Source organism: Pteropus medius, unplaced genomic scaffold, assembly GCF_902729225.1.
Source record: "Pteropus medius unplaced genomic scaffold, Ma_sr-lr_union100, whole genome shotgun sequence".
In the NCBI taxonomy this organism is placed as follows: domain Eukaryota; kingdom Metazoa; phylum Chordata; class Mammalia; order Chiroptera; family Pteropodidae; genus Pteropus; species Pteropus medius.
In genome coordinates, this window is record NW_024351648.1 from 4818341 (window position 1) to 4845991 (window position 27651).

General features: G+C 57.7%; 1 protein-coding gene across 6 annotated transcripts in view; it reads left to right on the plus strand.

The window, feature by feature from the left end:
* Positions 1 to 27651, plus strand: part of LRRK1 (leucine rich repeat kinase 1) — a 118326-nt gene that overhangs the window by 64581 nt on the left and 26094 nt on the right. For 5 of the 6 annotated variants that reach the window (XM_039844120.1, XM_039844115.1, XM_039844119.1 and 2 more), the window contains 15 exons: positions 7499 to 7725; positions 8656 to 8783; positions 8889 to 9055; positions 9895 to 10032; positions 11797 to 11909; positions 12882 to 12958; positions 17738 to 17867; positions 18450 to 18562; positions 18941 to 19155; positions 20852 to 21016; positions 21522 to 21694; positions 22483 to 22603; positions 22807 to 22966; positions 23393 to 23669; positions 25198 to 25369. In XM_039844120.1, the coding sequence (XP_039700054.1) occupies positions 7499 to 7725; positions 8656 to 8783; positions 8889 to 9055; positions 9895 to 10032; positions 11797 to 11909; positions 12882 to 12958; positions 17738 to 17867; positions 18450 to 18562; positions 18941 to 19155; positions 20852 to 21016; positions 21522 to 21694; positions 22483 to 22603; positions 22807 to 22966; positions 23393 to 23669; positions 25198 to 25369 (2376 nt within the window). The remainder of the gene's footprint in view (positions 1 to 7498; positions 7726 to 8655; positions 8784 to 8888; positions 9056 to 9894; positions 10033 to 11796; positions 11910 to 12881; positions 12959 to 17737; positions 17868 to 18449; positions 18563 to 18940; positions 19156 to 20851; positions 21017 to 21521; positions 21695 to 22482; positions 22604 to 22806; positions 22967 to 23392; positions 23670 to 25197; positions 25370 to 27651) is intronic. The other variant, XM_039844116.1, reaches the window with a different exon arrangement.

Genomic DNA, 27651 nt, shown 5'->3' on the forward strand with positions numbered 1-27651 from the left:
TTTTCAGCTCATATACATTATTTTGATGTTTCCCTCTTTCTGCCTCTTTGAGAATTTTTAGTTTTGTAAGTAAATCTTGCTCTCGACATTTTTAGCTGGTTTTTCAGCTGTGGCTGAGCAAGGAACTTAAACATCATTTTTTCGTTGGTTTTTAAATTGCCATTTTCACTCCCAGATGATTAGAGTACATTTTCTTATATGTTTAATTTAGTCAGTTAATTATCCACGTCATTATTTTTTCAAAGACCTTCGAATTGGCTTGACTTATCAACTTCTTCGTTTTTACTTCATTTTGGTTTTTCTATTCTTAGTCTGATTATTTTCATTTTCTTGCTTTCTTCGAGTTTTCCATGCTAAATGGGGCGGGTCTAGTTTATAACGTTTTCGTTTCTCTGTTTTGTAACTGATCAGAGTTACGCATTTTTTTCCCCAGTATTTGTGATGCCTTTGTTGTTCTAAAATAGGCTTTTTTCTTTTACTTTTTCCTACTTACTATTCTATCCCTTCATACTCAGAATGTAATCAATTTGTGCGCAAGTTCATTCTATATAAAAACAGAACTCACTCTCCAGCTCCTAATATCTGACAATTTTCCACTGTCATTGCGGTGGGTAGCATTATAATTCCTTTATTCATTTTTTCTTTTTTGCATATTTGATCTGTCACATTCTGCTAATATTTTTCTTGAATTTTCATTACTGTTCGGTTTTTTTTTTTACATATTTTGTCCTCGGTTGGAACATAAAGATTTAGTATGAAGTTGTATTTGGGGGTTGGGATTGTTTAAATGTCTCGGTTCTCTCTCCTAACGGCTTTGAACTTGTGTCGGCCTTTCCGTGGATGTGTTAACACAGGGGTACCGTGCCTGGTTCTGCTGCCTTTGAATAGGTCACCTCTCCTAGGCTCTTTATGTGCAAACTGTGCCTAACTTTCCACGGTTACTGGGAGGGTCAGTAAATGCTGCGCGTTCATTGCGAAAGTCACTGAGAAGTTGTTGTGCGATCCTAGCTCGATTTCTAGAAGGTTCCCCTACAGAGTGTCATCTCGAATGTGCCCTTGGAGGCAACATTGTTCCATACTGACTGCTTAATGTGCCATCGTGAGCTTATCTTATCAGTGATTTCTCGTTGATCTCATTTCTATGGTAATATTTCCTCTGTGCTTGTTTGTTTTAAATGACGTTGGCATGCTTCCTCCTTCTGCATGTGTCTGCCTGTGTGTCCAAGGACACCCGTCACATTGGATGAGGGCCCACCCGAATGACTTCACGTTAACTCCATCACCTCTGTAAAGACGCTGTTTCTAGTTCAGCTCACAATCTCGGGTCCGAGAGCTTAGGACTCCCCCTTTTCTTTTGGGGGAAAGGAACACTGTCCGTTGCCCTCGGCCTGGGCCCAGCCGCCGTGGCCACCTCACGTGCACGGGCAGACGGCGGTCACGGTCCAGTCTCGTCTGTGACGCCCCCTCGCTCCTCGAGAGCCTGCGCCCACCGGAGCGCAGGGCCTTGAGCGTCCGAGTTGGAATCCTCGCGTGGACAGCGTCTCCTGGGGACGAGGGCAGCGGGCACGCCGCTTCTTTGTCGCAGCCCTCTTGTGCCCACAGAGGCTGGGACAGAGGCCCCGTCTCCGGCTGACTCTCTGTCCAGCTGAACCCTGTGGTCCAGGGCCTCCTCGGGTGGTCCCGGCCCCTGCAGACTCTTGCGGGCTTGGGTTTCACCCCCGGTTCGTGGGCATCGGTCCACGGCCCGTGGGTCCCCTGCTGCGTCGCCGACCTCACTCAGGCGAGTGCGCAGGCGTCATCCAGTTCTGCTCCGAACATCTTCGCTTTCGCGGCTCCTCTTGGCTCGTTTTTGGCTCTTGTTAGTGAGCCGTTCTGTTTTAAGTGGACAAGGATGCGTGGATGCGTTTTAGAACGTTCTGTGCATTCTCCTCCCCTCGTTTTAATGTCTGTGCCTTCGTCAAATAGATTAATTCTACCGACTGTCTTTGTGTGTCATGCCCTCAAGGGACTCACAGTCTCCAGCGGGGAAGATTCTTACCCAGTTATCCATAGGTCACAGCTCAAGCACTGCCGAGCTGACAGGGACAACGCGTTGGGAGCGTGGGGAGCAGAGGCCCGAAGTCTGCTCTGTGGGCTCCGTAGGGACCTGGCGAGGAGGTGACACTGGATCTCTGCTCGGGCGGGGCTGTCCACCCACTCCAAGTGGCGGAGGCAGCTGCCATTACCTGAGCGGAGAATCCTGTCATCGAACGATCATTTCCTTCGGCTGGGAAGGGCCGGCTGACATAAAAACGTAAGACGTGCCATCGTGGCCCAGCGGCTCGCTCACCGTGACACTCTGTGTCCGATGGCGTCAGAAGCGTTGCGGGAAGGCGAGGAATTGCTGTCTCAGACCGCAGCCTCCGTCACAGGACAAGATGGCCTTCCTGCACTGAAGCACCCCATGGCCACTGTCCAGAATGAGCCAAATGCCCTTGAACACACGTGGTGCCCTGGGCCGGTAGGTGCCTCGGAAAGCAGATTCCGTGTCGGTCACCTCGCCGGGCCTCTGGGAGAGCCGCGCTTCCTTAAGTTTGGCCACAGTGTAAAGGGCTCGCGCTCGAGGGCAAACGTGGGCACATCGCCCGTCAGCGGAATTGGTGGGGTCCCCACACCCAGCTGTCGTTGATTTCGCGGTTCTGCGTGCACGGGTCTCATTGCGCCGTCGCTGGCTTCTCTCCCTCAGAGCCTGGCCTGTTCCCTGGCTGCTCAGACTACACACAGCTAAGAAACGAGGGCTTCAGGGCTTGCCCGGCTGGAATTCAATGTCAAGTGCATCGCCGTCTTCTTAGCTGACCATCCCTTCTCCTTTCTGCTGCTTCGTGAACCCTTGGGCGCCCTGTCGTGTTTGCGCACCAAAAGGAAGGTCACTTTTGTAAATGAAAGTTTTCGAACTCACCCGAGACCAGGTGGAAATCCCAAACGTTTTTTGACAGCCTCCATCCAGCCCAGACGTCTTCTCGCCAGCTGTCTGTGGCGTGAGCGTGTCGTCATGTTTGCAGACTTCTGCTTTTTTATGACTTCTCCTGGGGCTCGAGGTTAACAGATTCCAACCCCGCAGGAACTCTGGTGGGTCGAAGACACAGAAAGAGCTCAATTTTAGGAACTGCTCCCTCCTCCTCTTCGTATCTGGGGAATTCAGTGGCACACACAGCCACTCTCTTCTCGATGGCTTTCCTCTGATGGAAAGGTGCCCCCAAAAGAAGCACATTTGCACGTGTTCTTTCTTGGTGGCCATCGTCACATGCTCACGGTCCACGAAGCTTACGAAACCTGTGAGTTAGGACAATCACAGGCACGTTCAACACACGCACACGCACCCGCACACGCACACACACTGAGCCAAAAAGCCCCAGAGTGCTGGCTCCGTCTGCCACGTCCACGTGTTTAACCCGCCCAGGGCCTGACATAGCGGCCTGCACAAAGCAGCGGTCAAGCAAACGCCGAGTGTACAAACACGAGTTGAGCCAGGCGGCTCTAGAGCTGGGGCAGTAACACAGACCCTAGCGGGGGGCGAAGAGGGTGTCTTTGCACCCCGGTGTGCAGGGTTAGTAGGATTTAGATGGAAGAGATTTTAGAAGGACCGTGAATTCCAGGGGGGAGAAAGTGGAACGGGGTGCAGAGGCAGGAGGGGTTTTCTCCCCCAGCTTCATCGTGACGGCAGGACAGAGTGGAAGGACAGAAAGGACAGAAAGGAAGGACTTGCTTCCTTGAGTGACCTCGTGACGCCCGTCATTCAAAGCGGGGGCAGCTCGTGGGAATAAGCTTCCGCAAAAGCGCTCTTAGCTCCGGGCCCAGCAGCCCCGTGTTTCCCACAGTGTCTTCCCATCACCATAGCGACCGCATCCCAGGGGGAGCATCCTCAGCCCCAGAGCACCCCCACAGCCCTTGGACACATGAGCTGGTCAGTAGCTGCCGGCGAGGCCACGCCTTTCGGCCCCCTGCCCCGCAGCCTCCCTGCGAATTTCAGCTTTTTGAGCCCCGCAGTTCATTTGTGAGCAGGCAGTTTCTGCCCTTTGATGGGTAAAATCCCCTTGGCCTTGAGTCCTCTGCTCTGGGAGCATGCCCATGCTCTGATTTCCTCTGCCTAGGAGGCACTAGTACCCACAGGCCGTCTGCTAACGGGGATGCAGAGGGTGGGCGGAGGTCTGGAGGAGGCCGTGGGACGGGAGGTTGGACGTGGGTGTGACAGATCGTGGAGGTGTGCGGGGGCCGAAGAGTTTTGAGCAGACTTGGATGATTTCAGGACGATCGATCTGGTTAGAGGTACGAATGTTTGGGTTCGCTTAGGTCTCAGTAGCTCAACTCCCTTCAGTGCACAGACATTTACGTAGCGCCTGCTGCATGCTACGCGTGCCACGGAGTTTCGGAGGCATCAGACAAGGCCCTGCCACGCAGCCTGCTAGGGCAGAGGAGACGCCCTTCAGACTGAGTTAGCACACCCCGAAATCAGCAGACAGGTCCACATAGGGGAGTTGAGCCGGACAGAGCCCGAGAAGGTACCCACCTCCAGCGGGACTGGCCCAGGCCCCCCATGGAGTCAGTTAGGAAGACACAGGGCTGGGGTCTCGTGAGGCCGCATCTTGCTCCTCACACAGTGCCAGGCTGCGCTCTGGACTCAGAGGACCTGGAAAAGGTGTCACAGAGAGGTCGCCATCATCAGGAAAGCAGCGTCTAAACTGACCCCCAGAGGATGTCTAGTGCATTTGTACCGTAATTGGCTCAGATCATGATTAGTCTAATTCTTTCCTATTGTTTTCTTGATCTGTGATGGTCCCACACAGTTTGATTTACAGGACTTTCAAAAGACACCTAAGATGTGTGGTTTCAAATCAAAACGAAAACCAGCCTCCTTTCCATCTTGCATTTATTTGGCTGCCATTTCAGTTCAGATAATGAATGACCAGAGTAGCCACACATGGCGAGTGGAGGGTCAGGCTGCAGACTGGACATCTCGACTTTGTGTGCGGCCGTCTGGCTCTGGGCCGGGCCCCGAGTGTGTCTCTGAGAACCCAGGAAGGGGAGGCAGCCGGGCCCTGGGAGGGCCTGTGACTTGGCTTTGCAAAGACCAGAGCAGCGCGGTGACATCCCTCTCTGCCCGCTCCTGGATTGGCCATCGTGCTTTCCCCAGGTTCCCATGGGAGGGAGACCAGACCCCTGTCCTTCAAACGACCACAGAAAGCCAGAAAGAACCCTAGGTCCAGAAGTGACCTCAGCGTCGTCTGGTCCAAATGCTTATTTAACAGGTTAAAACCAGCAACAACGAGGTGAAGAGTGATACAGTTATGAATTATGGAAAGATCAGGAAGAAGCCCTGTGACCGGATTCGAATTGGAGGGATCGGAACGCATTCATGTGAAATACAGAGCCACGTTCCACCGAGGGGCCCAGGAGCCGTGACGCCCCAGGAGCAGCGAGCACACCTAACACCCAGCTCTTGGTCTCTAAATGCCATTTTCTGCTAAAGAGAATCAGGGCTGATTTCAAGGCTGGAGCTCAGAAAGTTCCCGAGAAGACTAGAACATCGCGTTTCACCAGGAAGTAAGGACATGCCCCAGACTGTCAGAGGAACACAGAAGCCCCTGCTGGGGACCCCTTTCACCCCCCGGCCGAATGACATACTCCTTGAGCATCGAAAGAAATAGTGATAATAATGAATTATAATACTTTGAGTGAAATGAGTCCATGGTAATACTGAAAAGGGGTTGGGGGTGGGGGGTGCCCTTCTCTACAGAAGAATGCCAGGTAACAGACGCAGAAGGGACGGTCGTTTTGGAAACATCGCCACTTTGCAACCACCAGTGTGCGAACTGATTCAGGCCACAGTCAGCAGTGATGCTGAAACCGCTGGTTGAAATGATGCAGGTGCACCTGTCACGGCACGCCAGCCCCACACCGCTCGCTAACCGCAAAGGACTAAAATGTACTCACCTGACGGAGACCACCGAGCCCGGCCGTCAGACTCCGCACTCCATTGGTGGAACGACCCAGCTGCCTGTCCCTTAGTGGGGTTCAAAGGGACGGACTCAACAGTGCCGGAGAATTTCGCCCAAAGTGCTTAAGTCGAATTGGGACGTTAGCAAACAAAGCTGAGTAAATTCAGAATACGGGATATTCCACGAGGCAGCGGGGGCGACTTGAGAACTTGCAATGCCAAAGTTCACAAAGACATAAGAAGGCATGAGAGGACCCAGGAAAAGTGAAGTGACATGGCAGATAAGTGCCATGCGTGATTCTTGGCGGAACCCTGGACACGTGCTGAAGTATTCTGGGGTAAAGTGCCATGATGTCTGCAATTCATTTGCCAGTGATTCGGCAGATCGTGAAAAGCATGCGTGTTTGTGTGACTGAGTAGAGAAAGGAGAGACAGTAAATGTGGCAACGTACTGACAGCTAAAGTCTCTAGGTGAAGGGTATTCACTGGGTCCCGGTTCGGCTTTTCTGCAGTTTTGAAAATTGTCAGAATAAAAACTTGTGAGGGAAAACACAGTAATGACCAAAAAACAGGCCCACGGCAATCTTGTCTATAAAAGAAAATAAACTAGACCCAAAATCCAGTATGCCGTCACCCGTCCCTCTTCACTCAGGCAGGTGGAGGGGCAGACGGATGGGGACAGAGTCCCTTGTCGCTGGGCTCAGAGATGAGAACTTTGCGGTCGGAGCTTCCCATCCTGCGGCTCTGCTGAGATAAAGGCGGGACACAGCGCCACCTAGTGGCCAGACCGAGAACGGGCCGTTCTGGTTGCTTTGGAGAAACAGGCCGATAAATAATACACCAATTTCCTTGCCCCAAATTCTACGATGATCCAGAAGAAAGAGAGAAGCCCTGCTCTCGAGTATTTACCTGGTCTCTTTGACCACTGCACAGGCCATTTATTCAGAGCTTGCTGTCGCCAGAGAACCAGCCACGGTCACTCTGCTTCTGCAGACTTGAAGGCAGGCTTCGGGGTGCAGACTGAGAAGGGTCAGGGGTGCCCTGGCGGGAGGGGGAAGGGGGTGCGGTTGGCTTTCTCAGGTCGGTCTAATTTGGAAGTGGGGCGTAGGCTGGGATGCTGTCAGTTATCACATGTCCTGGCCATGTGGGGCCAGTTGTGGCCGGTTATCATGTCCTGGGCAGGCTGCTGCAGGTCGGGGGCCCGAGTTCTGGGGTTATACGCGGTCTGGCCACGGTCCCTTTGTGTCCTCAGTCTCGGGAAGCTGCCAGGGTGGGGCCCGCTGTGCCTCCAGGGCTCTGTGACCCACCCGGGGATGGGGGACGCTAAGCTGGCGTGCTCCAGAGGCTGCGGGGTGGGTGGCTGGAGCTGAGCGGGACTGCCCGCTCCACGCCGGCCCCAGGCCTGGCACCAACGTCTGGGGACCCCACTGGCTGGCTCCTACCTGAATGAATCTTTGCTTCGCCCCAAGCCCGCACTGCCCCGCGCTCACCGCCCACGTGTTCCCCTCTCTCTCCGACACCCAGGCTCTCAGCGTGAAGTGGTCCCACCTCAGGCTGCCCTGGGTGGACCTCGACTGGCTCATCGATATCTCCTGCCAGATCACGGAGCTGGACCTCTCCGCCAACTGCCTGTCCTCCCTCCCGTCCGTCATCCCCTGGGGGCTCATCAACCTCCGGAAGCTGGACCTCTCGGACAACCACCTGGGGGAGCTGCCCAGCGTGCAGTCCTCCGACGAGATCATCTGCTCCAGGTGCGTCCTCGCCCCTCGCACGTCCCCGACCGTGGACGTGGCCCTCTGAGCCCCTGCACCTGCCCTGCTTGTAGCCTGCGGTTTTTAATACAAAATCGTCAGCTAAAATGAGAGAAGGAGGCCCCTCCCTCAGAGCGAGGCGGAGGCAGAGAGGTCTAGGGGGTGCTTTGTCAGGCCCCCGTTGACGCTGCTCAGCGGTGGCCTTGCGGACCCGTGTGCTCGCCACCCCCAGCCTTGGTCCTGCGCACAGGAACCAGAGGGAACGGCTGGTGGGAGCAGAGGCTCGGGGCCACCAGCTCCCATCCCACCCCCCAGGGATAGCGTGAGGGCCCCAGAGAGAGAGAGTGAGCGAGGTCCACCGGACGCGGCAGCAGGACGCAGGTCTTGGGTCGAGGCAGCTCCTGTTTTTTGGGGGGATGGGGGTGCAGGACTTGGGAAGAGCCTCGAGGCTGCGTGGGAAAGGGAAGGACATCACCTCAGCGAGGGAGGTACTGGTGACACATACCTACAAGGCCTCACTCCCCGAAGGATCTGAGCTGATTTCGAAAGCTACGTCTCTAAGCCGCGTCAGAGAGAAGAATGCCAGAAGGGGCCCGGGGTCGTCCGCGGCTCATGGCGAAGAAGCCTCTGCACGCGGGAATCTGACGGATGGTGTCGTCCGAGTGGGGGTCTTCGCCGGGTCGCGGACGTCCAGCCGTGACGGCACCTGCCCGTCTTGCCGTCGCATCTGTGAGACGCTTTGTCCCATCGGGCAGCGAGGCCAGGGCCCACCGAAGGGATGGGACCTTCTCGGCCTGCACAGGACCGAGGAACCGTTCGTGCGCCGAATAGACATCACGTCGCTCCATTTTCAGGGCGTAGTTGACAGAAATACGCAACGGGCGCTTCGCCTCTTACCTCTGACGCCCCGCCTCCTTCTTCCGCCCGCAGGCTCCTGGAGATAGACGTTTCCAGCAACAAGCTGTCGCATCTGCCTCCCGGCTTCCTGCACCTCTCAAAACTACAAAAACTGACGGCGTCGAAAAATTACTTAGAAAAACTGTTTGAAGAAGAAAGCAGTATGTTCCCCGCGACTTGGCGTGTCCGTCTTCTTCTCGATGGGGCTCATTTCGCTTTTACCCATTGAGGCGTGTTTTTTTGTTTGTTCGTTTGTTTTTCCTTAGCCACCGCTAACTGGATCGGCTTGCGGAAGCTGCAGGAGCTGGATCTGTCTGACAATAAGCTGACGGAGCTCCCCGCAGTTTTCCTTCACTCTTTCAAGTCTCTCAGTTGCCTCAACGTCTCCAGGAATAACCTGAAGGTGTTCCCTGACGCCTGGGCCTGCCCTCTGGTGAGTACCGTGCGGGAAATCCCAGGGGTCTCTCTCGGGCACTGTCCCCACCTCCCTCCCCCTCGGGGACCACGCCGGGTGGCAGGATGGCGGTTCCCATCCTATAGCCTAACAGTATCGCTCAGTATCCAGCAACTAAGTGTCTCAGGCAAGTAAGTCACCCGAACGCCAGCCCACCTGGCTCGGGGCTCGAGATTCACACTGTGACGCCCACAGAATTTTCCAGTTAGAGCTTGCGTGTCTGGCACAGGATGACTCCCGCCCGAAGGCGGGTGGGGGGAGGTGGTGGATTCCTTTAGGACAGCTGTAAAATAAGAAGAAAGGAGAAGAAACCGTCTTCACCCGTCGGACTGCCAGTTAATGGTGGTTTTGCTTCTTGGGGAGTTCGCTCGTTAAAGCCATGGAACAGGATAAAGAATATTTGTGTTTTATTGCTGTTGGTTGTCGACCAGGAAATTCTCCATCACCCGCGTTCGTATTTCCAGTTGAAACACATGTGTGTGTGGGAAACTGGCTCCTCTCTAGAGCCCAGGCCTGAATTGTCCCATTATGTCCAAGGACAATGGGCCAGATGTTCTGGAATGAAGGGCCTCGAGCCACCTTTGTTCCCCCACCCCCACCGCCCGGCCCAGACCCCCTGCCCCCCCGGCAAACTGTTCTCTGCCTTGGAGCACGGATGAGAAATGGACAGCCACAGTTTATAGCCTCTCGACTCACCGAGTCGTATTTATGACACAGCCGGAGTGTCGTGGTTTTATTTTAAAATCGAATTGGGAAAGTCGTCCTCGTGTGCCTCGCTGCACGGAACCAGCTAACGACGCTCTCATTCTCGTTCTCAGAAATGCTGTAAAGCACCCAAAAATGCGTTGGAATCTCTACCAGACAAAATGGCCGTGTTCTGGAAAAACCACCTCAAGGACGTGGATTTCTCAGAAAACGCACTCCGAGAAGTCCCCCTGGGGCTTTTCCAGCTCGACGTAAGTCTCAGGGCGCCCTCATTCCTCGTTCTCAGCCCTCGTGAGGAAGTCGTGCCCCTGTCGTGAAATCTGGGCGCTTCTCCTGAGCTGCTGAGACCAAAAAAAAAAAAAAAATTTTTTTTAAAGTCGAAAGAGAAGTTCAACTGCCAAAAACGTGGGCGCCGTCGTAAGTGAAGGTTGGGGTGAGAATGTGCAGAGCAGCTGCAGCCAGGCCTCGGGCGCTTCTCCGACACTGAACTTCGTGGGCGGGGTCCCGGCGCCCCTCGTTGGTTCCGAGCCCCCGAGCCCCGAGCTCTGCTGGCGTGTGAAGCCCAGAGCTGCGGGGACACTGCCCTTCGGGGCTTCTCATCCCCGTGTCCCTGCCCAGAGGGGACAGGACTGGAATTCCTGACGGGAACTCAGGAAGGGGCCTTCTTCCAGAGGAGTCCCATGGGTCCTCCTCGCCGTGGTGGGTCAGCACCTGTCTCTGCTCCCCCCACACAGGAATGGAGGCCCCTCCAGGCAGAGCACGGGGCACATTCGTCACCTGGCCCTGGCACCCAGACCGGCCCCAGAACGGGCATCGGGGCAGATTGCACGGGCCATGGCCCCCAATCCCACCATGCCGGCCCCCCGGGACCCCACAGGCTCCCCTCCAAGGCCTGGAGAGGTCCCCCCACATGCAGGGATCCCCAAAAGGCAGCAAGGGCCCCCTCAGCATGCGCGTTCTCGAGGACGAGGGCCATCAAGTCATAGGCGCCTGGGCAGAGAAGGTGCCCCGAGCATGTCCACTGTGGGGGGGGGTAGACACATGTCACGGCCACCCGCAGGGCACGCCTGGCCAGTTCACGTCCACCCCTGACCTCTGCCCTCAGGGTGAGCCCGTCCCGGGTCTGTTTCCCGTCCCCTCACACCACCCAGCACCCCACTTGGTTTTGGGGTTCCTTCCTCCAGGTGGGGATTGGGGGGCCTCCGATGGGCATTGGGCGGACAGGCTGGCTGCGGGGGGTTCTGGTGGTGGGGGTGTGGACCCCTGAACAAAGTTGGTGACAAAGCGTGCGGGATAAGGAGCTTAAAGTGGGATGGCCTGTCCCCTCCCCTCCGTGGACAGGCCAGTCGGTGTCCCCGGTGATGGCCTCAGGCTCGGGTGGCCCCGTCCCCGTCCTCTCAGTGGAAGACGTCACAAGTCTTCCGAGGGTAGAGCCTTCCTCCGCAGCGCCCGGGTTTGCGTGTGGGGCCCACAGGCAGCGGCAGACGTCGGGGCCAGGGGCCGGGCGGTCAGCGAGGGCACCACAACCACATGGCTGGCCCTGGGCACGCGGCGAGCGGACAATGAGCAACGGGGGCAGGCCACCTCGGTGTCATCACTGCCACCCTGGTCCTCTCTGGGATGTCACCTGAGCCCGCCCAAGGAGGCCTCATCCTGTGCCCCTCCCACAGTGACACCGTGGCCTCCAGGACCTTCAGAGGTGGCCACTGTTCCCAGGCCGGGCCCACAGTAGTCATCACTCTTACGAGGCCTCCTTCCATCCTGGAATAGTTTCCCCCCGGGGTCTCGAGGGAAGGCCCCCTCCTACGAAGGTCCCTGGTGTAATTTCGTGAGTTTTAAGGCTCTCTGGAGCCCACTCCACTGAGACCGGCGAAGCGGGACCCGTTATAATCACTCGGGCCCATTTCCTCAGAGAACCGACCTGTCTCCTCGGTTCCCCCTCAGACTGGGCCTCGCGAACGTTTGTGCTGGTCACGGCATCTTCGCCTCCCTCTCTCTCTGTCTGCCTGTCCCAGGCCCTCACGTTCCTGAGGTTACAGGGAAACCAGCTGGTGACACTGCCACCTCCGGAGAAATGGACCTGCAAACAACTCAAAACCCTGGATCTCTCCAGAAACCAGTTTGGCAAGTAAGCGAGTCCCCATCCCCGGCAGGCTTAGTCCCTGGCAGGCTTAGGAAGTGCGTGAGCAGGTCCCTGGGCGACCCCATGTGCTCGTCAGGGCGGCCGAGATGTGACGAAGGGCCGCAGACCGGGGCCCAGACAGCGGACGTTTCTTTTCTCACAGTCTGGAGGCTGGAAGTCCCTGATCGAGGCGTTGACAGAGCCGGTCTGTTCTGAGGCCTCTGTCCTTGTCATGTGTTCGTCACCTTCGCCCTCACAGGGTCGTCCCTCTGGGAGAGTCTGTGCCCTGATCTCCTCTGAATCACCTCTGTAAAGACCTTGTCCCTAAATACAGTCCCATTCTGAGGGCCCCGGGGCTAAGACTTGAGCGTATGAATTTCGAGGACGGGAGGCCGTGCCCCCGCATTCCTAACTCTCAAAGGTGGAGAATGTTCTCGCTTCAGCCCACCCGGTCATCTGTGCAAAAGGTTTTGCCAATCGCGAAGCAATATGCATACAGATTAAATCAAAGGGCCCCCTACCCAAGGTCTTTTCATAAAAGGAGAAAATCTGGGCATGAGTCCCGCCGGCCCTCGGGGCCTGGGGACCAACCACCCCGGTTCACACGAAGGCCACTTCGGTGGCACCTCACAGAGTCTACACCCCAAACAGAGCTCCCCTGAGAGCACCCGAAAAAGTAATGGCTGTTGGGCTGGGCACAGCAACGCCCACCCCTTCCCGGAGTGGAAAAGCTCAGGCATGGAACCGCCCGTCACACCTGCATTCGACAGTTTTTCTCCGGACAGTTTTCCCCCAAAACGCTTCTGAGCACAGCGGGTGCCATCAGCAGGTCGTGGCCGTCAGCTGCAGGGGTCCCCACACCTTGCTGATGAAGTTTCCCCCTTATTTCTGCGTGCCTCGGCCTAATGCGGTCACAGCCCCCATCCCGAGGTCTTCGTTAAGCCTTCCTCAGATGCCGACGTTTCTTCCTCCCTCCAGAAACGAAGACGGACTTAAAACAAAGCGCATCTCCTTCTTCACCACCAGGGGCCGCCCGCGCTCCGGCACGGAGACAGGTGTGTGTTGGGCTGGGAGGTGCGGATGCTGTCGGGTTCTTGCCCCCTGCTCCGCCAGGGGCCTCGCCCTCTAGGGCAGCCGTCCCCAACCTTTGTGGCCCCAGGGACCGGTGCTCCTGTGAGAATCGAACGCCTGAGGGTGTGAGGCGGAGCTGAGGCGGCGATGCTGGCGCTGGGAGCGGCTGCAGAGGCAGATGACGCTTTGCTGGCTCGCCCGCCGCTCACCTGCTTTGCGGCCCGGTTCCCAACAGGCCATGGACTCGTACCGGTCCGCGGCCCAGGAGTTGGGGACCCCTGCTCTATAGGGCTTCCCCGCAGTGCCCCGCGGGAGTGCCAGAGATGACCGTATCTGACCGGAAGTGAGGCTGTGTCCTTCGCTTGTGTGACGCGTGTGGCCTGAGGTACCCTGAACCCCTGTCCCGTTTGTGGTCTGACGAGACTAGCAGCCACCGTGTGCGGGTGGCCTGCGGTGTGGGCGCTCTGCCCTGCACACGTCACAGATGTTAGTCTTTCTCGAAGCCTCACAAGGTGAGATGTGCATTTGGTTCCCCATCTTGCAGATGGGGCCACCGAGGCCCCCAGAGCGTCTTGGGCCTCCTCACCACAGCGCAGGGGCTGGGGGCCTCGACAGCTGAGCTGTGATTCCTCGCCGTCTGGAGGCTGCGGGCCCGACATCAGGCCGCCAGCGTGGTCGGCTCTTCCTGGCTTGCAGATGGCCACCTTCTTGCTGTGCCCTCACGTGGCAGAGAGAGAGGGACCAAGCTTTCTGGTGTCTCTTCTCATGAGGGCACTAACCCCACCAGGGGGCCCACCCTCATGGCCTCGTCTAAACCTCGTCACACCCAGAGGCCTCACCCCCCAACACCATCACGCCGGGGGTTAGGACTTCGACGTGTAGACTGACATCGCCACGTGGCTGCTCAGCAGCCGAGCCGGGTTTCGGCCCAGCATGACGGGCTCCAGCAGAGCAGCCCTGCGACGTCCTCAGCCACACAGCGGGATCTAGCGAAGTCCACGTGGGGACATGGCCATCCTTGGCCCCACGGGCTGTCCTAGGCTCAGATTCAGGAGGGCTTGGGGTCTCCCCCCAAACTCCTCAGAAACGGAGCTTTCCCTAGAATGCTCGTGCTGTTCACACAACACGGCCCGTTCGGCAGAGACTATTTTTAGGAAAACGGGTTCTTCTTGTTCATTATCTTCGGTCAGGTGTCGACCTGACCCTCACGTGAAAACCAGCCCTGAGAGCTAAGACTTCTAACGCCAGTGGTGCCCTCGGCATGCTGTCCCGTGGGACGGGAGCCGGTATCTAGGTCATTTTAAATGTAGTGTAACTCTTGGGCTTTAATAGGTCTATATTGTCACGTGGTCCTAAGCGCAGATGGCGTGAGGTAGGGATAAGAAAGGCCACAGAGGCCAAGACGTATTTGCAGGAGGTGAACAAAATACTCTGTCCTCCTGTGGTACTTTTCGATGGCTTGCCATGCATGTGTGTATACACACGATGTGCACATATGAGTCACGTGTGTGTTTACATGTGATCGAAACCGTAACACATCCCCAGTGAAACAGATGAGCCCAAAAATTGACCTAAGTCAACATAGGACTTTATGACGACGGTGACGTTTCCGTTTTGTGGGAAAAGAAATGTTTTATTGTTAGAATAAGGAGTGTAGGTGTAACCACTTCTCCAGGTAGAAAGGGACAGACAATCACCACGCTAGACTCTCAACCTTACGTAAACTAAAAAAGAAATTTCCGTGTGGATTTTAGATTTAAGTATAAAATAAAAAATAAAATAAAATAACATTTAAAAAGCTGTATGTATAATTAGGGGGTGGGAAACACCTTAAAAGCTAGGTGAGAAATCCAGAAACGAAGGCCGAGCCCAGACGTAGGGACTTCTCTTGGAAGGGACGAGAAACAGTCTCTCCCCACGAATGCGAGAACCAGACTCCGGGCTGCAGAGAGTCGCTGGCGTGAATCTCGCTCAGGCCGTTGGTTGAGCATCCGACATTCGGTCGACTAGAAGCCCGTCTCCAGCTTTAAAATGCGGACCACGCACGAGCGTGTGAGGAGGTGGGCTCAGCCACTCCCTCGTGAAGTCACCAGAGCACGGGGCACACGGGGGAAGGGACGGGCAGCGGTTCTGGAGGATGACTTGCTGGTGGCCAGCGGAGCGCATCTGGGGAGCTAGACGAGGAGGCCCCCCCCTCTTGGAAGTGTCCTTGGCAGAGGTGAATGGTACAGTTGGCACATGACAAAGGCCCCTTGATTTTTTTTATTTTCGTCTAAAACGTCGAGGCCCACACCTGGGTAAAAATAAGGAGGCCTGTTGCGAACGCTTTTCCTCAGTGGGGTTAGTCTCCCAGGGCTGTTGATCCTTGGGTGAGGAATTATCTATAAAAGATAACTTGTTTGCAGACGGATCGTAAAATTCCAAGTAAAGTTATGTACATTCGAATGGTCATATTTGTGCGGTGGCCTCGTCCAAAAATAATTTGGATGGCTGTTTTTACGGTAAAATTCAGACCAGCGGAGTCATAAATAACTTATGAATAAATAATTACAGGTCATAAATACTTCGAGCTGTGCTTCCTGGGCCGTTTTTACGGTCCCCACGCTGGGCCAGGAGGTCTGTGACAGGTGTTACTGCTGCCCGTACTGCTTGTTGTCTGTTCCCTCCGTCTGTTAGTTAAAGAGGTTTAATAAACACCACGGCAAAAATTTTGGAAAGCCTCCAGGGCCAGGTATTCGGAATACGTCTCCGAGAAGCAATGAGCCTCATTCCGTTCTGATGTCCACTCAGTGTGAACGAGGTCAGGTTCAAGTTGGTCATCCGGTGTCACTGAAAAAAAGAAGCATTTTTTGGACACTTTCTTGTGAAAGGTCTAGCACAAAGCCGTCTCTGAGAGCCCCCTGTACCTCTCCTTCCATAAAGGCCTGTGTGCGGAGCCCCATCCAGCAGCGCAGCTCACGGGGTGGGTTTTCCAGGCGCCGGTTTTGCTGTTCCAGAACATTCTCTGATGGCGGGTCGCCCCATTGCCATTGACACCGCAGCTCCGTGCGTGGAGGAAAAGCCCGAGTCCGCGGTGCCGGAGTCAAGGGCACCGGAGCTTAACGCTTCGCCCATCAAAAGATGCTCGCTTCCCCGTCTCGCTCATCCGCCTGGCAGGGACCGGGCGACGGGGCTTTGAGGCAGTGAATTCTCCAAGCTGAAAAAGGGCCTGGGGGTGCCGTCCTGCCCCTCGCGCTGCCCGAGGAGGGAGGAAAGGGCACCTCAGAGATTCTGCTGAAACGCAAACCTCTGATCCCCCCGTCACACTGAGCGATTCCAGGCTCTGGGCCACAGTTTTCCTGAACTCACACCGTGTGGTGCCCGTGGAAAGGGCAGTGTTGACGTGATTTTAATAGTGATCTCGTCATTGGCCTAATCAACGAAGTCACTGAAATCCTAGGAGTTGGCTTGTTTTTCAGAGAATCCCGTCTTAGGAAGCATGAAAACCAAACCCGTGTTATTATTTTTTTAGTTACGTTTTTTAACTGAAGGAGTAATTCATGTACACGGTAAACATTTTTGAGCAACACCAAAGTACTCAGCCTCCCAATAATGTCCCTTCCTGGGAACAGCTGTGCAATTTCATGAGTCTTTGGGAACAATTATGCTGTGTCTAACGTACACGTGTAACGTTTACATATGTGTATGCGCATGTGACGTGTACACGTTCCTGCAACAGCATGGAACACGTGCATGTGTGTGTTGTGTGCAGGTGCCTGTAACATGCAATGTGTGTGTGTGCATGTGCTTGTGATGTGCATACGTGTTTGGTATGTGTGCATGCAGATAACACCATATAGCATATGTGTGTGCGTTGCGGTGTGTACACACACATACACACACACAGACACGCATGAACGAACTCCACGTGTGTTTGCTCACACGTCTGGACATGTTTTGAGGTCCGCAGATCAAGCCTTCTAGATACCTTGACGCTGTGCGTGTGTTTTCAGCCGTCCGGTGGCACCCGGGCACCTTCCCGCGCTTGAGGTGGTCGTGTGTCACCCCATCACGCTAGGCTGTCCTCTGTGTTTGCTGTACCAAACTGGGCCACCGAGCGTGCTTGCTCTCCCTTCGCTGCCATGCGCAGAATCAGAATCTCCGGCTGGCGGCACGAGCGTCTTCCCCTGCGGCTGCCAGGGTCGTAGATCCAGGTCGCGGGAGCTGTGGGTCGAGACTCCAGGCCGAACGAGATTCAGGCCGGGATCCAGGTCGCGGTTAGGTCGTAGATCCAGGCCGTAGATCAGGTCGAGATCCAGGGCCGTGATCCAGGGGCCGTGATCCAGGGTCGTGAGACCAGGGCCGTAGGATTCAGGGCCGCGGGACCAGGCCGTGGGATTCAGGTCGTGGAGCGGGCCGTGGAGCCAGGGCCGTGACTAGGCTGCGGGATCCAGGCCGTGGATTCAGGCCGTGGATCAGGGCCGGATTCAGGGCCGTGGACCAGGGTCGTGGATCCAGGGTCGTGGATTCAGGCCGGGATCTGTGTCGGACGGAAGGCCGCGGATCCAGGAGTCAGGGATCCAGGCCGCGATCCAGGGTCGCGGGAGCCAGGGTCGGATCCAGGGTCAGAGGATCCAGGGCCGCAGGATCCAGGGTCAGATCCAGGTCAGAGATCCGGGTCGTAGATCCAGGGCCGTAGATCCAGGGTCGTAGATCCGGGTCGTGGAGCCACGCTGCCGTGCTCCAGAATCAAGTCTGCCCTCTGCTTCGCCGTTTCTTTGCAGCGTGTGTCTTGGAATTCCCGGCCTTCCTAAGCGAGTCTTTGGAAGTCCTCTGTCTGAACGACAACCACCTGGACGCAGTGCCCCCCTCGGTTTGCCTCCTGAAGAACCTGTCCGAGCTCTACCTGGGAAAGTAAGTCAGCTGGGGCAGCCGCACTGGCCCCTTGGCCCAGGGAGGCACAATGTCCTCTGTAAACCAGCCAGGGACACAGAAACCGGAGAGACAGGAGCCATCTACGCCCCGAGAAGCAGCCGTGAGAGTTTCAGAGCCCGGTGCGGGAGGGGAAGGCAGAGGGGACGGGGACGGTGCAGGGACTTATGCGGTGCCGCTTCGCTCAGTTATAACGAGCAGTTAAAATTCTTCCGTCCGTTCACTGAGCGCCTCCAGCCGGGGCCTCAGACAGTGCGCAGAACGTGACGGCAGCAGAAAGCGATTCGGGCTCTGCCTCCTGCTTGGCAGACGAGGCGGTGAGAACCTTTAGGGGTGTGTAATTAACAGAAGGGATAGAAAAGTCGGGGGAGGGGACCCAGTTCTAGGCCACGGGGATTTGCCTAAGACGGAGATGCCATCCATGCCCCTGACTTTCCAGAGAGAAAGGCTCTGAGATTAGTATGTAAACGGACAGCTTGAAATCAGAGCCCAAGATGACAGGCTCGGGGTGCAGGCTGCCGGTGGCCCCTGCAAGCCCACAGCTGCACGTGTGTGTGTTCTCAGCAACCCTAGCCTCCGAGAGCTCCCGCCTGAGCTAGGGCAGCTGGGCAACCTCTGGCAGTTGGACATTGAAGACCTGAGCATCAGCAACGTGCCCGCCGAGATCAGAAAAGAAGGTAGGCCTTCCTCGGCGTCACCCCCTTGGGGGGACGAGTCCAGTCCCGCCGGGAGGGGCCTGGGGCGGAAGCGTCCGGCTCCCGTGTTTGGGAGGACGCCGTGAAATTCCGCATGAACTGGTCGTTGCTGGGGACCGTCGTGTTATGGCCGGCCGTGCGATAAAGCTGTCTGCAGCCGGACAGGCAGCTCGGCTGCCACTTGACACCCTCGACTTGCGCTCGTCGATTTGAGAGTGACGAGCGTCTCTCCTTCCCTCCCTCAGACCCCACTGGCCCTCCCGACTGGCCCCGTTAGAACATGTGGGACGGGCTCCCGCGAGCCAGGGCCTTGTCCCGCGGGGGTCGTGAGCGCCCATCTCCCCCTCTGATCGTGCCCAGGCCCCCGGGCGGTGCTGTCCTACCTGCGAGCTCAGCTGCGGAGGGCGGAGAAATGCAAGCTGATGAAGATGATCGTCGTGGGGCCCCCGCGCCAGGGCAAGTCCAGCCTCCTGGAGATCTTACAGACGGGGCGGGCGCCCCAGCTGGTGCACGGCGACGCCACCATCAAGACCACCAAGTGGGAGCTCCAGCGGCCGGCCGGCTCGAAAGCCAAGGTCAAGGATGGTCAGCGCGCAGAGGCCCCGTGGGCGGGAGGGAGTTTCCCAGGGCCCCTGTCCGTCCTCTGCAGAGAGCGAGCCTGGGACCTGCAACCCCAGGGCGTTCGCGGGGGACCCCGTGTGCTGTTCCACACCAGCTCCTGCCAAGGGCAGTGGGTAATTTCTTAACCCGACCTCGTAGTTCCCCGTGAGAGCTCCTCAAGGCTCCGGGCCCGTGGCTTTTAACCCTGGCTGGCTGTGGGATTTCTTTGATGAACTTTTAAAGACAGCAGGGCCCAGGCCTCACCTCCTCTGGCCCCTAAGGTTGCAATTCAGATGGTCTGGGGTAGGGCCCACCCCAGGGCTGGAAATAAACTACCACACTAGGCATTGAGATACAGCAGCACCCGCCCCTAGTGGGGAGGCTGAGAACGCACCCCGAGTTTGAATGCCCTGTCCTCCCCGACGCCTGCTCTCACTCCAGGTTCCGAAAAGTCTAGTTTGTAGAACAAACCCTTCGACGCACTTGTCATCAGCCCGCTTTCCACTCAGTGTAAGACGGACGACAATGAAAATTGTCTCGCCCTCGAACCAGAGAAAAGGAAGCCCACGGCATGCTAGTGGGATTGAATCGAGCCGTGAGCTACGGCTCCCAGCTTAGAGACTGGACACGCGCCGATAATGCCCCCCCTCACCTGGGGCCGAATTTGTGGTTACGTGTAGCACGCAGGTGCAAGGAGGCCGTCCGTGGAAACCCAGAGGCTGCACGCGTGGGCGGGAGAATCCTCCCCACAAAGCAATGATTATGCAACGTCACCTTCCTCCAGCTGCTCTTTACCGAACAGTCGCCCGGGGCCTGAGGGGCGACTTGCTATTTCCGTTTTCCCTCTGCTTCGACCCCCTACTTCCTTCCCGCCATCATTCAGTGCCCCAGCCCCCCGACTTTTTCTCGTCGAAAGACGAGCGCCCGACGTTTCGGATGCCGGGCCCCGGAGCTCTCCGTGTGGCTCTCCGAAGTGGACCTCCGCCCGCTTTAGAGCAGCTGCCCGTTTTTATCTTTATACAAAAGCGGGTCAGCACAGGGTCTCGGAGGCCAAAACGCGGCATCGTGGGAAGAGTCCCTTGCTACAGAAAACCACAGCCTCGGCTGCCAGACCCGTCCCCCATCGCGAGACAGAGACACCGCCGTGTACACAGCCTTTCCCGGCAGCCCGACAGCTAAGCTTTTGTTTAATTCCCACGTCAGGGCAGGGCGGCTTCCCCACGTCCTTGGTGGCCGCGCCCTCCGACCTACGCATTTCTCAGGCCCGGCGCCTTGGCCTTGGCCTTGGCCTTGGCCTCGGCCTCGCTCCGATGGAGGTTAGCCTCGGCGCGGGCCCTGACGTCACCGCTGGCAAGACGTCTCCTGTGTGCGGTCCAGACAGGGAGGGACAGTGCCCTCCAATGTCGTGCAGATGCGCAGGTGGACACAGCATCCAGGGCCTGGCCCCGCCCCGTTAGCAGTGCATGGAAGCCTCTGGAAGTCCGCCCCTGCACCCCTGGGCCCCTCCCCTCCCTCGGATGACTGGTCCCTAAGACAGACGGCGAGACGGGCACGTCTCTCCCACCGTCATGCCTTTTTCAGGCCCCGAGTCCAGCGTCGAAGCGACCGGTTCTCTCGATTTGATTGACTGAAGCCTCGATTGCTCACACGTGCACCTTGTTGCTCAAGTAGGTCGAGTCCGTGGAATTCAACGTGTGGGACATCGGCGGCCCGGCCAGCATGGCCACTGTCAACCAGTGCTTCTTCACCGACAAAGCCCTGTACGTGGTCGTCTGGAACCTGGCGCTGGGCGAGGAGGCCGTGGCCAACCTCCAGTTCTGGCTGCTCAGCATCGAGGTGAGGGCCTGGCGTCTCCTCAGGCGTCACAGACGTCGGGCCACATCTCTGACGCGTCCCCCTTGACTGGGAACCAAAGAAACAGCGAGGGAGAAACGCTTTGCGTTTGACGGGCTTTCGCAGAGGCCCCCGACCCGTGGCTCACAGCGGGGCAGTTAAAATCCTCCTCGGCCAGATGTCTGCCCTAAGTGTAAAGGCTTCTCCCCGTTGGGGACCAGAGGGGAACAGGGCTCCACTCTCGAGTGAGTGTGGCGGTGACGTGGCCGGCCAGGTAGCTGGTGCCCTGTCCGAAGGGCTCAGACGGCCGGGCCCCGCGGGAGGGGTCACGGGGGCCTCGCACACCCCTCGGTCTGTGCGTCACAGGCCTTGGAGGGTCGCAGACGCGGGAGTGCGGGGCACAGCTCTGGGTGACCGGCTCCGGGACCCACGGCGGGGGGAGGGGGCGGCTTCCGGGCCCTGGTGCGGGTGAGGGAAGCCGCTCCCAGCCACGGGGTCCCCGCCGCAGGCCAAGGCCCCGAACGCCGTGGTGCTGGTGGTCGGCACCCACCTGGACCTCATCGAAGCCAAGTTCCGCGTGGAGAGGATCGCGACGCTTCGGGCCTACGTGCTGGCGCTGTGCCGCGCGCCCTCCGGGCCCCGGGCCACCGGCTTCCCCGACATCACTTCCAAACACTTACAGTGAGTGTCCTGGGGCTTCCCGGGCACGTGGCCGGGGCTGCCAGTCCCTCCCGTGTCCATCTTCCCGGGCATGCCTGGGGTCGGCCTGAGCACGCAGCTCTGGGGGCCCCTTCCTGGACGGGGAGCAGCAGCTCGACCCCCAGAGGGAGGGGCAGGGTGCCGCTGGGATGGGCCAGGTGGGCCAGCGCCCACGAGCTGCCACCTCACCCGCCCCTCGTCCCGAGCGCCCATGACAGCCGTACAGGTCACGCCCTGAGCCCACTCTGCAGATCACAGTGAGGCCAGTGAGCTAAGAAAGCGTTCTCGGCGGGAACGACCATCCGTAGCCACAGCGCCCTGCCCGTGGTGGCTCTTGGGTTCCCTCCCTCTGGGCGGAGTCCCAGGGACGCTGGAGCAGGAGGCAGCCTGGGGACATGGCCACTTGGCTCAGAGCACAGGACGCTTCCTGTGCCCTTGACAGCGACCCCTGCGGTCTGTGCCGATAGGGGCGCCAGCTCAGGGTCAGACACCTGGGTCCCGCCTGAGTCTGCTGCTTCCCGGCTTGTGTCCCTGGGGGTCCCCCGGTGCCTGTGCGCCTCACTGGCCTCCTCTGTAGAATGGACACGTTGCGAAGACAGACCCAGCACTGTGCTTTGCACCGAGTAGGGCCGCAGGGGATTTCTGCGTCCGCGTCTCACGAGTTCCCCCGGCTCGCCAGCATGAGACGAGACGCAGGGAAACAGATACGCTGCGGCCGTGGTCGGGAGGGAGGTGTGGCCGGCAAGCGTGGCTCTTTTCCACACCCGCAGCGAGATTTCCTGCAAGAGCCTGGAAGGCCGGGAGGGGCTGCGTCAGCTGATTTTCCACGTCACGTGCAGCATGAAGGACGTGGGCAGCACCATCGGCTGCCAGCGGCTGGCGGGGAGGCTGGTGAGTACCTGGCTCATCCCGCCGGAGCCCGGGAGGGGGCCTGCTGCCCTCCGTGGGGACCCCGCCCCTCCCCCTGTCTCTGCGTCCCCAGGCTCTGGTCCCCGAGTGAGCGGGGTCTCGGTGGAAGGTCTGGGGTGGGCGGTGACAGGGCTGGGGCAGGCGGGCGGGCGGGCTGACACACCCCGGGCCCCACCTGCCGCTAGGTCCCCAGGAGCTACCTGAGTCTGCAGGAGGCCGTACTGGCCGAGCAGCAGCGCCGCAGCCTGAGTGACGACGTCCAGTACCTGACGGACAGGCAGCTGCAGCAGCTGGTGGAGCAGACGCCCGGCAACGACATCGACGACTACGAGGACCTGCAGTCCGGTGGGCGGGCGGGGGGCAGGCGCGGGGGGCCCCGGCGGGCAGCGGGGGGCGCGGGCACGGACCCCCGAGAGGGGCGGGTGGCCCAGCCTTTCCACCGCTCTGCACAGGACCGCAGACGCACTGCAGGCGTCGATCTGGGGCTGCAGAGGAATTTTAGGGAGCAGGCGGGTTTGCAGAGACGGAGTCCGTCACTGAGGGAGGCGGGTGGCCCGCAGCGTCCGAGCTGGCGGTGAGGTCAGCACGTCGGCGGGAGAGACGCTGGGGCCGCCGTGACGGGCGCCCGTCCGGTCCACGGGCCTGTGCGTCATCGGGCCTGTCGACCGCCTCCTAGGGAGAGTTTGTGCCCCGGCCCCGGGGGCGTGGGTCCCCGCGGAGGCCCTTCGGCCGCCATCTGACGCCGCCCTCCCCTCCCCGTTGCCCGGGCAGCCATCAGCTTCCTCATAGAGACCGGCGCCCTGCTGCACTTCCCCGACACCAGCCACGGCCTGCGCAACCTCTACTTCCTGGACCCCATCTGGCTGTCCGAGTGTCTGCAGAGGATCTTCACCATCAGAGGCTCCCGCTCGGTGGCCAAGAACGGGGTGATCCGGGCAGAGGACCTCCGGGTGCTGCTGGTCGGCACCGGCTTCACGCAGCAGACGGAGGAGCAGTACTTCCAGTTCTTGGCCAAGTTCGAGATCGCCCTGCCCGTGGCCAACAGCAGGTGCGTCACGACCCGGGCGGCACCGCGCTCCCGGGAGCACGGAGCTGGGGCTGAAGGGACGAGGACGTGCCTGCCGATGACGCAGCCCAGCTTCCCGATGCGGGGAGGGCGGGCACGCACGGCGGGGCCAGGGACCCCAGCCTGAGCCAGCCCGGAACTTAGGGCCCCTGTACCCCGATTTTCACTTCGGCCGCTTCCTGGGGCCGAGGCTGATGTTGGCCGGGAGCCAGGACCCCACTTCCATAGACCTTTTGCATGCACGTTCCGCAGAATATGCCACCCGCTTGTCCCCCAACCCTGGGCTCTGGGGACATCCCCACTGGAGCCTCCCGGGAGGAATAGTTTGGCCCTATGCGGACAGCCCGGGGCCCCCCTTGCCTTGACCTCCCCTCAGATTCCCACTTGGCCTTATATCAGTGTGGGTGGGGGGGATCAGTCCTTCCTGCTGCTGCGGCCCCAGTGCCAGGAGTGAGTCCTAAACAGAGACACCACCAGGGAATTCCACATCCACACGATCCCTCATTCCAGGGGTGCCCTTGACTTGGGTCCATGAAAAAGCGTAAGGTGAAGCTGCCACATCGCCGAGATCTGACAGTTGTCTGACTGTTTCATCGGCAAGTTAGAGACGTGAAGAGAGATTAACATGCGGTAAAAGCCAGTCAGTCACGCACATTCGCGTGTCCGCTCAAACAGGAAAGTCAGCTGGTTCGTTGCCCTCTGCCCACCAGGCCATCACTGAGTTTTGCTTCTGCGATATTTTTTGGAGTATCCAAAAAATATCTTTAGATATTTAGAACTTTCCAGAAAGTTCTAAAGACCTTTTCTATCAGACCTAAACTGACGTATTTTAAGCGGATTAGGAGAGCTGAAGGCAAAGCCTTCGTTACGAAAAGGACTAACTCAGAGCTCTGCCTGAGGCCGCCCCGAGCCTTCCATGACACACAGGAGACGCTGGCTTTCGGGGACACTCGTGAAGGGACCGCCCCAGTTTCTGCGGGTTTTCAAACGACCAGCCGCAATCAGCTCACGGACACAGCGCGCTCCCATAAAACATCCCTATTTTTGCACAAACAGCCTCGTTCTAACTTTAAAAGCGACTGTGCCGTCTCGCCCGGCCAAGAAAAATAAAGAGCTTCAAAAGCCAAACACATTCCTCGGACCCCGTATGCGCATTGTCCCTGGAACCGCGCAGCTGTGTTTGTTTCCCCGTCACTGCGCCAAGTTAATTTTAAGCGCATCCCCGGTCGCGACCCCGTTTGCAGAGCATCAGCCGCAGTTTGCTGTCTGATGCGTTTACGACGCCACGTGCCCTGGCGTGTCTACTCTCTGTCTTAGAGACCTCGATAGATACATTCAAGCCCGTCTTTGTTTACGTGTGGAGCATTTATTCTCACCCTAGAAACTATTCTGTCTTTCTAAAAATAAAACCCCCAGGCCCGGGGAAGAAGGCACCCGGGCCGTCTGCCGGGGGCGGGGCCTGCAGCCGAGCCGGGCCGCGTGGCTCACGGTCCCCACCGATGTGTTTCAGCTACCTCCTGCCACACCTCCTTCCGTCCAAACCCGGCCTGGACACCCACGGCCTGCGGCACCCCACGGCCAACACCATTCAGAGGGTGTTTAAGATGAGCTTCGTTCCCATCGGCTTCTGGCAAAGGTTTATAGCGCGGATGCTGATCAGTTTGGCGGAGATGGACCTGCAGGTAGAGGCGGTTGCCGCTTTGGGGGGCGGGGCGGGGCACCTGCAGCTGTCCCCTGGAGGGTGGGCCGTGCCTTTGCTGCAGGGGCCCAACTATAGACCCTTTTTCTGCAGCAAAATAACAGGCATAGGGCCAGGGGTCAGGCTGAGCGTGGCTGCCTTCTCTCCTCCAAGCCGGCGGATCCGTTTGAACCAGTCTGTGATCCCAGCTCAGCGCCTGGCTGGCTAAGACTGAATTCTTTCTTTAAGAGCAGTGGTTCTAACCTGACCCACATCGAAATCCCCTGGAGGGCTGGGGATCAGAACCTCAGAGGTTGGACTAGGACCCAAGAATTTGCATGTGTAACCATCACACCAGGGGACGCCTCAGGTCGGTCTGCACCTAGGAACTGTGGCTTTCCAACCACAGGCTTGTCACTCAGGCTGTGCCCGAGACTCCCTGGGGACAGCTCCTAACAGGTGTGGACCAGGCCCCAGATTGCTTAAATCAGAATCTTGGGGTACGACAGCCAGCCGTCAGTGTTTTTTAAACCTCCCAGTTGATCCCACTGCCCGGTCAAGCCGGAGAACCACTGACCTAGAACTTAAACTTGGTCTGGAAGTAACGAGCTAAGCCCAGGCGCTGTTGCCTGCGGGTGGGTTCGCCCGGGGCTCTTGACAGGAGGCCCAGTTGTCCCTCACCGTGAACATCACGCAGGACAGTAACAGGGAAGTCACATTCGTCCACAGTGGCGGTTCTCAAAGTGGGGTTCCTGGGCCAGCAGGGTCAGCCTCAACCGGGAGCTTGTCAGAAATGCAAGTTCTCAGGCCTGCTCCAGACCCACCGCCCCAGAAACTCCAGCATGGAGCCCAGCGCTGTTTCTCATGAGCACCACGCCCCCCCACCCAGGGGATTCTGGCCCACTCTCCAGCACGAGAACCCCTGGCCTAAACCCGGGCTGTTGAGTAATAGATGTCAAATTCAAGACGAGTTGACTTTTGCCACAGTCTAATCAAAAGGCCCGTGTGGAATTACAATTCCTTGGCTAAACAAAGACATTCTTTCGATCTCATTTTACCGAAATGTTAAAATATAAAGCGATAGCCTGAAAATTGTAACCGTCTCGGGCCACGTTAGCGGGGAGGGGGGAGACTGGTTTGCACCGCTGCGGGGGGCAGGGGGTGTAGGAGCCAGAGCTCTGCTCCCGGCACATGCCACGTGGGGGCCAGACGAGGACTCCAGCACCCCGAGTCATCAGAGGCGTGCCCGCTCTGGCAGTGCTGGGCAGTCACCACTCACCTGTCACGTGGCCACAGCCAGATCCAGGATCCTGGACCATTCGCACACGGTGGGCAGTGTGTATGCGGTTTAATCGTGTTGAAAGCGGTTTCTCAAGACGGAACGTTCCAGATAATCCTACCGCTAAAAATCTGAACTGGGGAAATCGTTTGAAATCGTAGCTTTTCTGTGTTCCTCTGGCTTGTTTGAGGACACGAAAGATCGGAGCCAACTTAAACGTCCGAAGAAGAGAACAATTCGGGAATTAGCTGTGCTTAAAGAAATACGGAGCTTTAAAAAAAATGAATTTCGGATGAGTTTGGAGTGGCGCTAGAAAAGTGAAGTTTTTAAAAGTGTACCAAGTTGGAAATACAAATTTAGAAATTTAGAAAATTAGAAATACTAAAGTAGGAAATATGCCCTCCGTTGTCTCGTAAACATGGATGTGGATAGAAAAACTCCTGGAATATAAAATATACCAGAATCTATTTTTTTCTCTTTCCTTGATATTTTATTTTTCCACCAAGATATTTTTCTAGTCCACTTTGAGATCAGACATTGTGGACCCGTTCATGTCACGCCCATATTTCTAACACGTATTCGTCCAGAGTCCGTACGTCTTAAAAGAATTCTGATATTTGCCCGCTGAAATGTACCGAAATCTTCGTGATCGCTCTGCTTGGTGGCGTCACGTTTTATTGTCCCGTTATTCTGTTTTTCTCTATTTTCCTCATCTCACTTCCTGCTCATAAAGTCAGGAAGGAAAAGATTTGGGAGTGAAAAAAAAAATCCTATTTTCAATCCTTTGTGGGGAATGCGTTCCTGGCGATGCTTTCGGATCACGCAGGATTCGATTTGGCGGCGGTGTGAGCAAGGCGGGAGGCGGGGTGGCCGAGATGGGGTCCTGTGTCACAGGCGAGGCGGGCCGGGCCAGCCTCCGCAGAGCCCTGCCTAGTGCCAGCGAAGAACTCAGAATTTTTTTCTTCCCCAGAATTTTTTTTCCCCAGAATTTTTTTCCCCAGAATTTT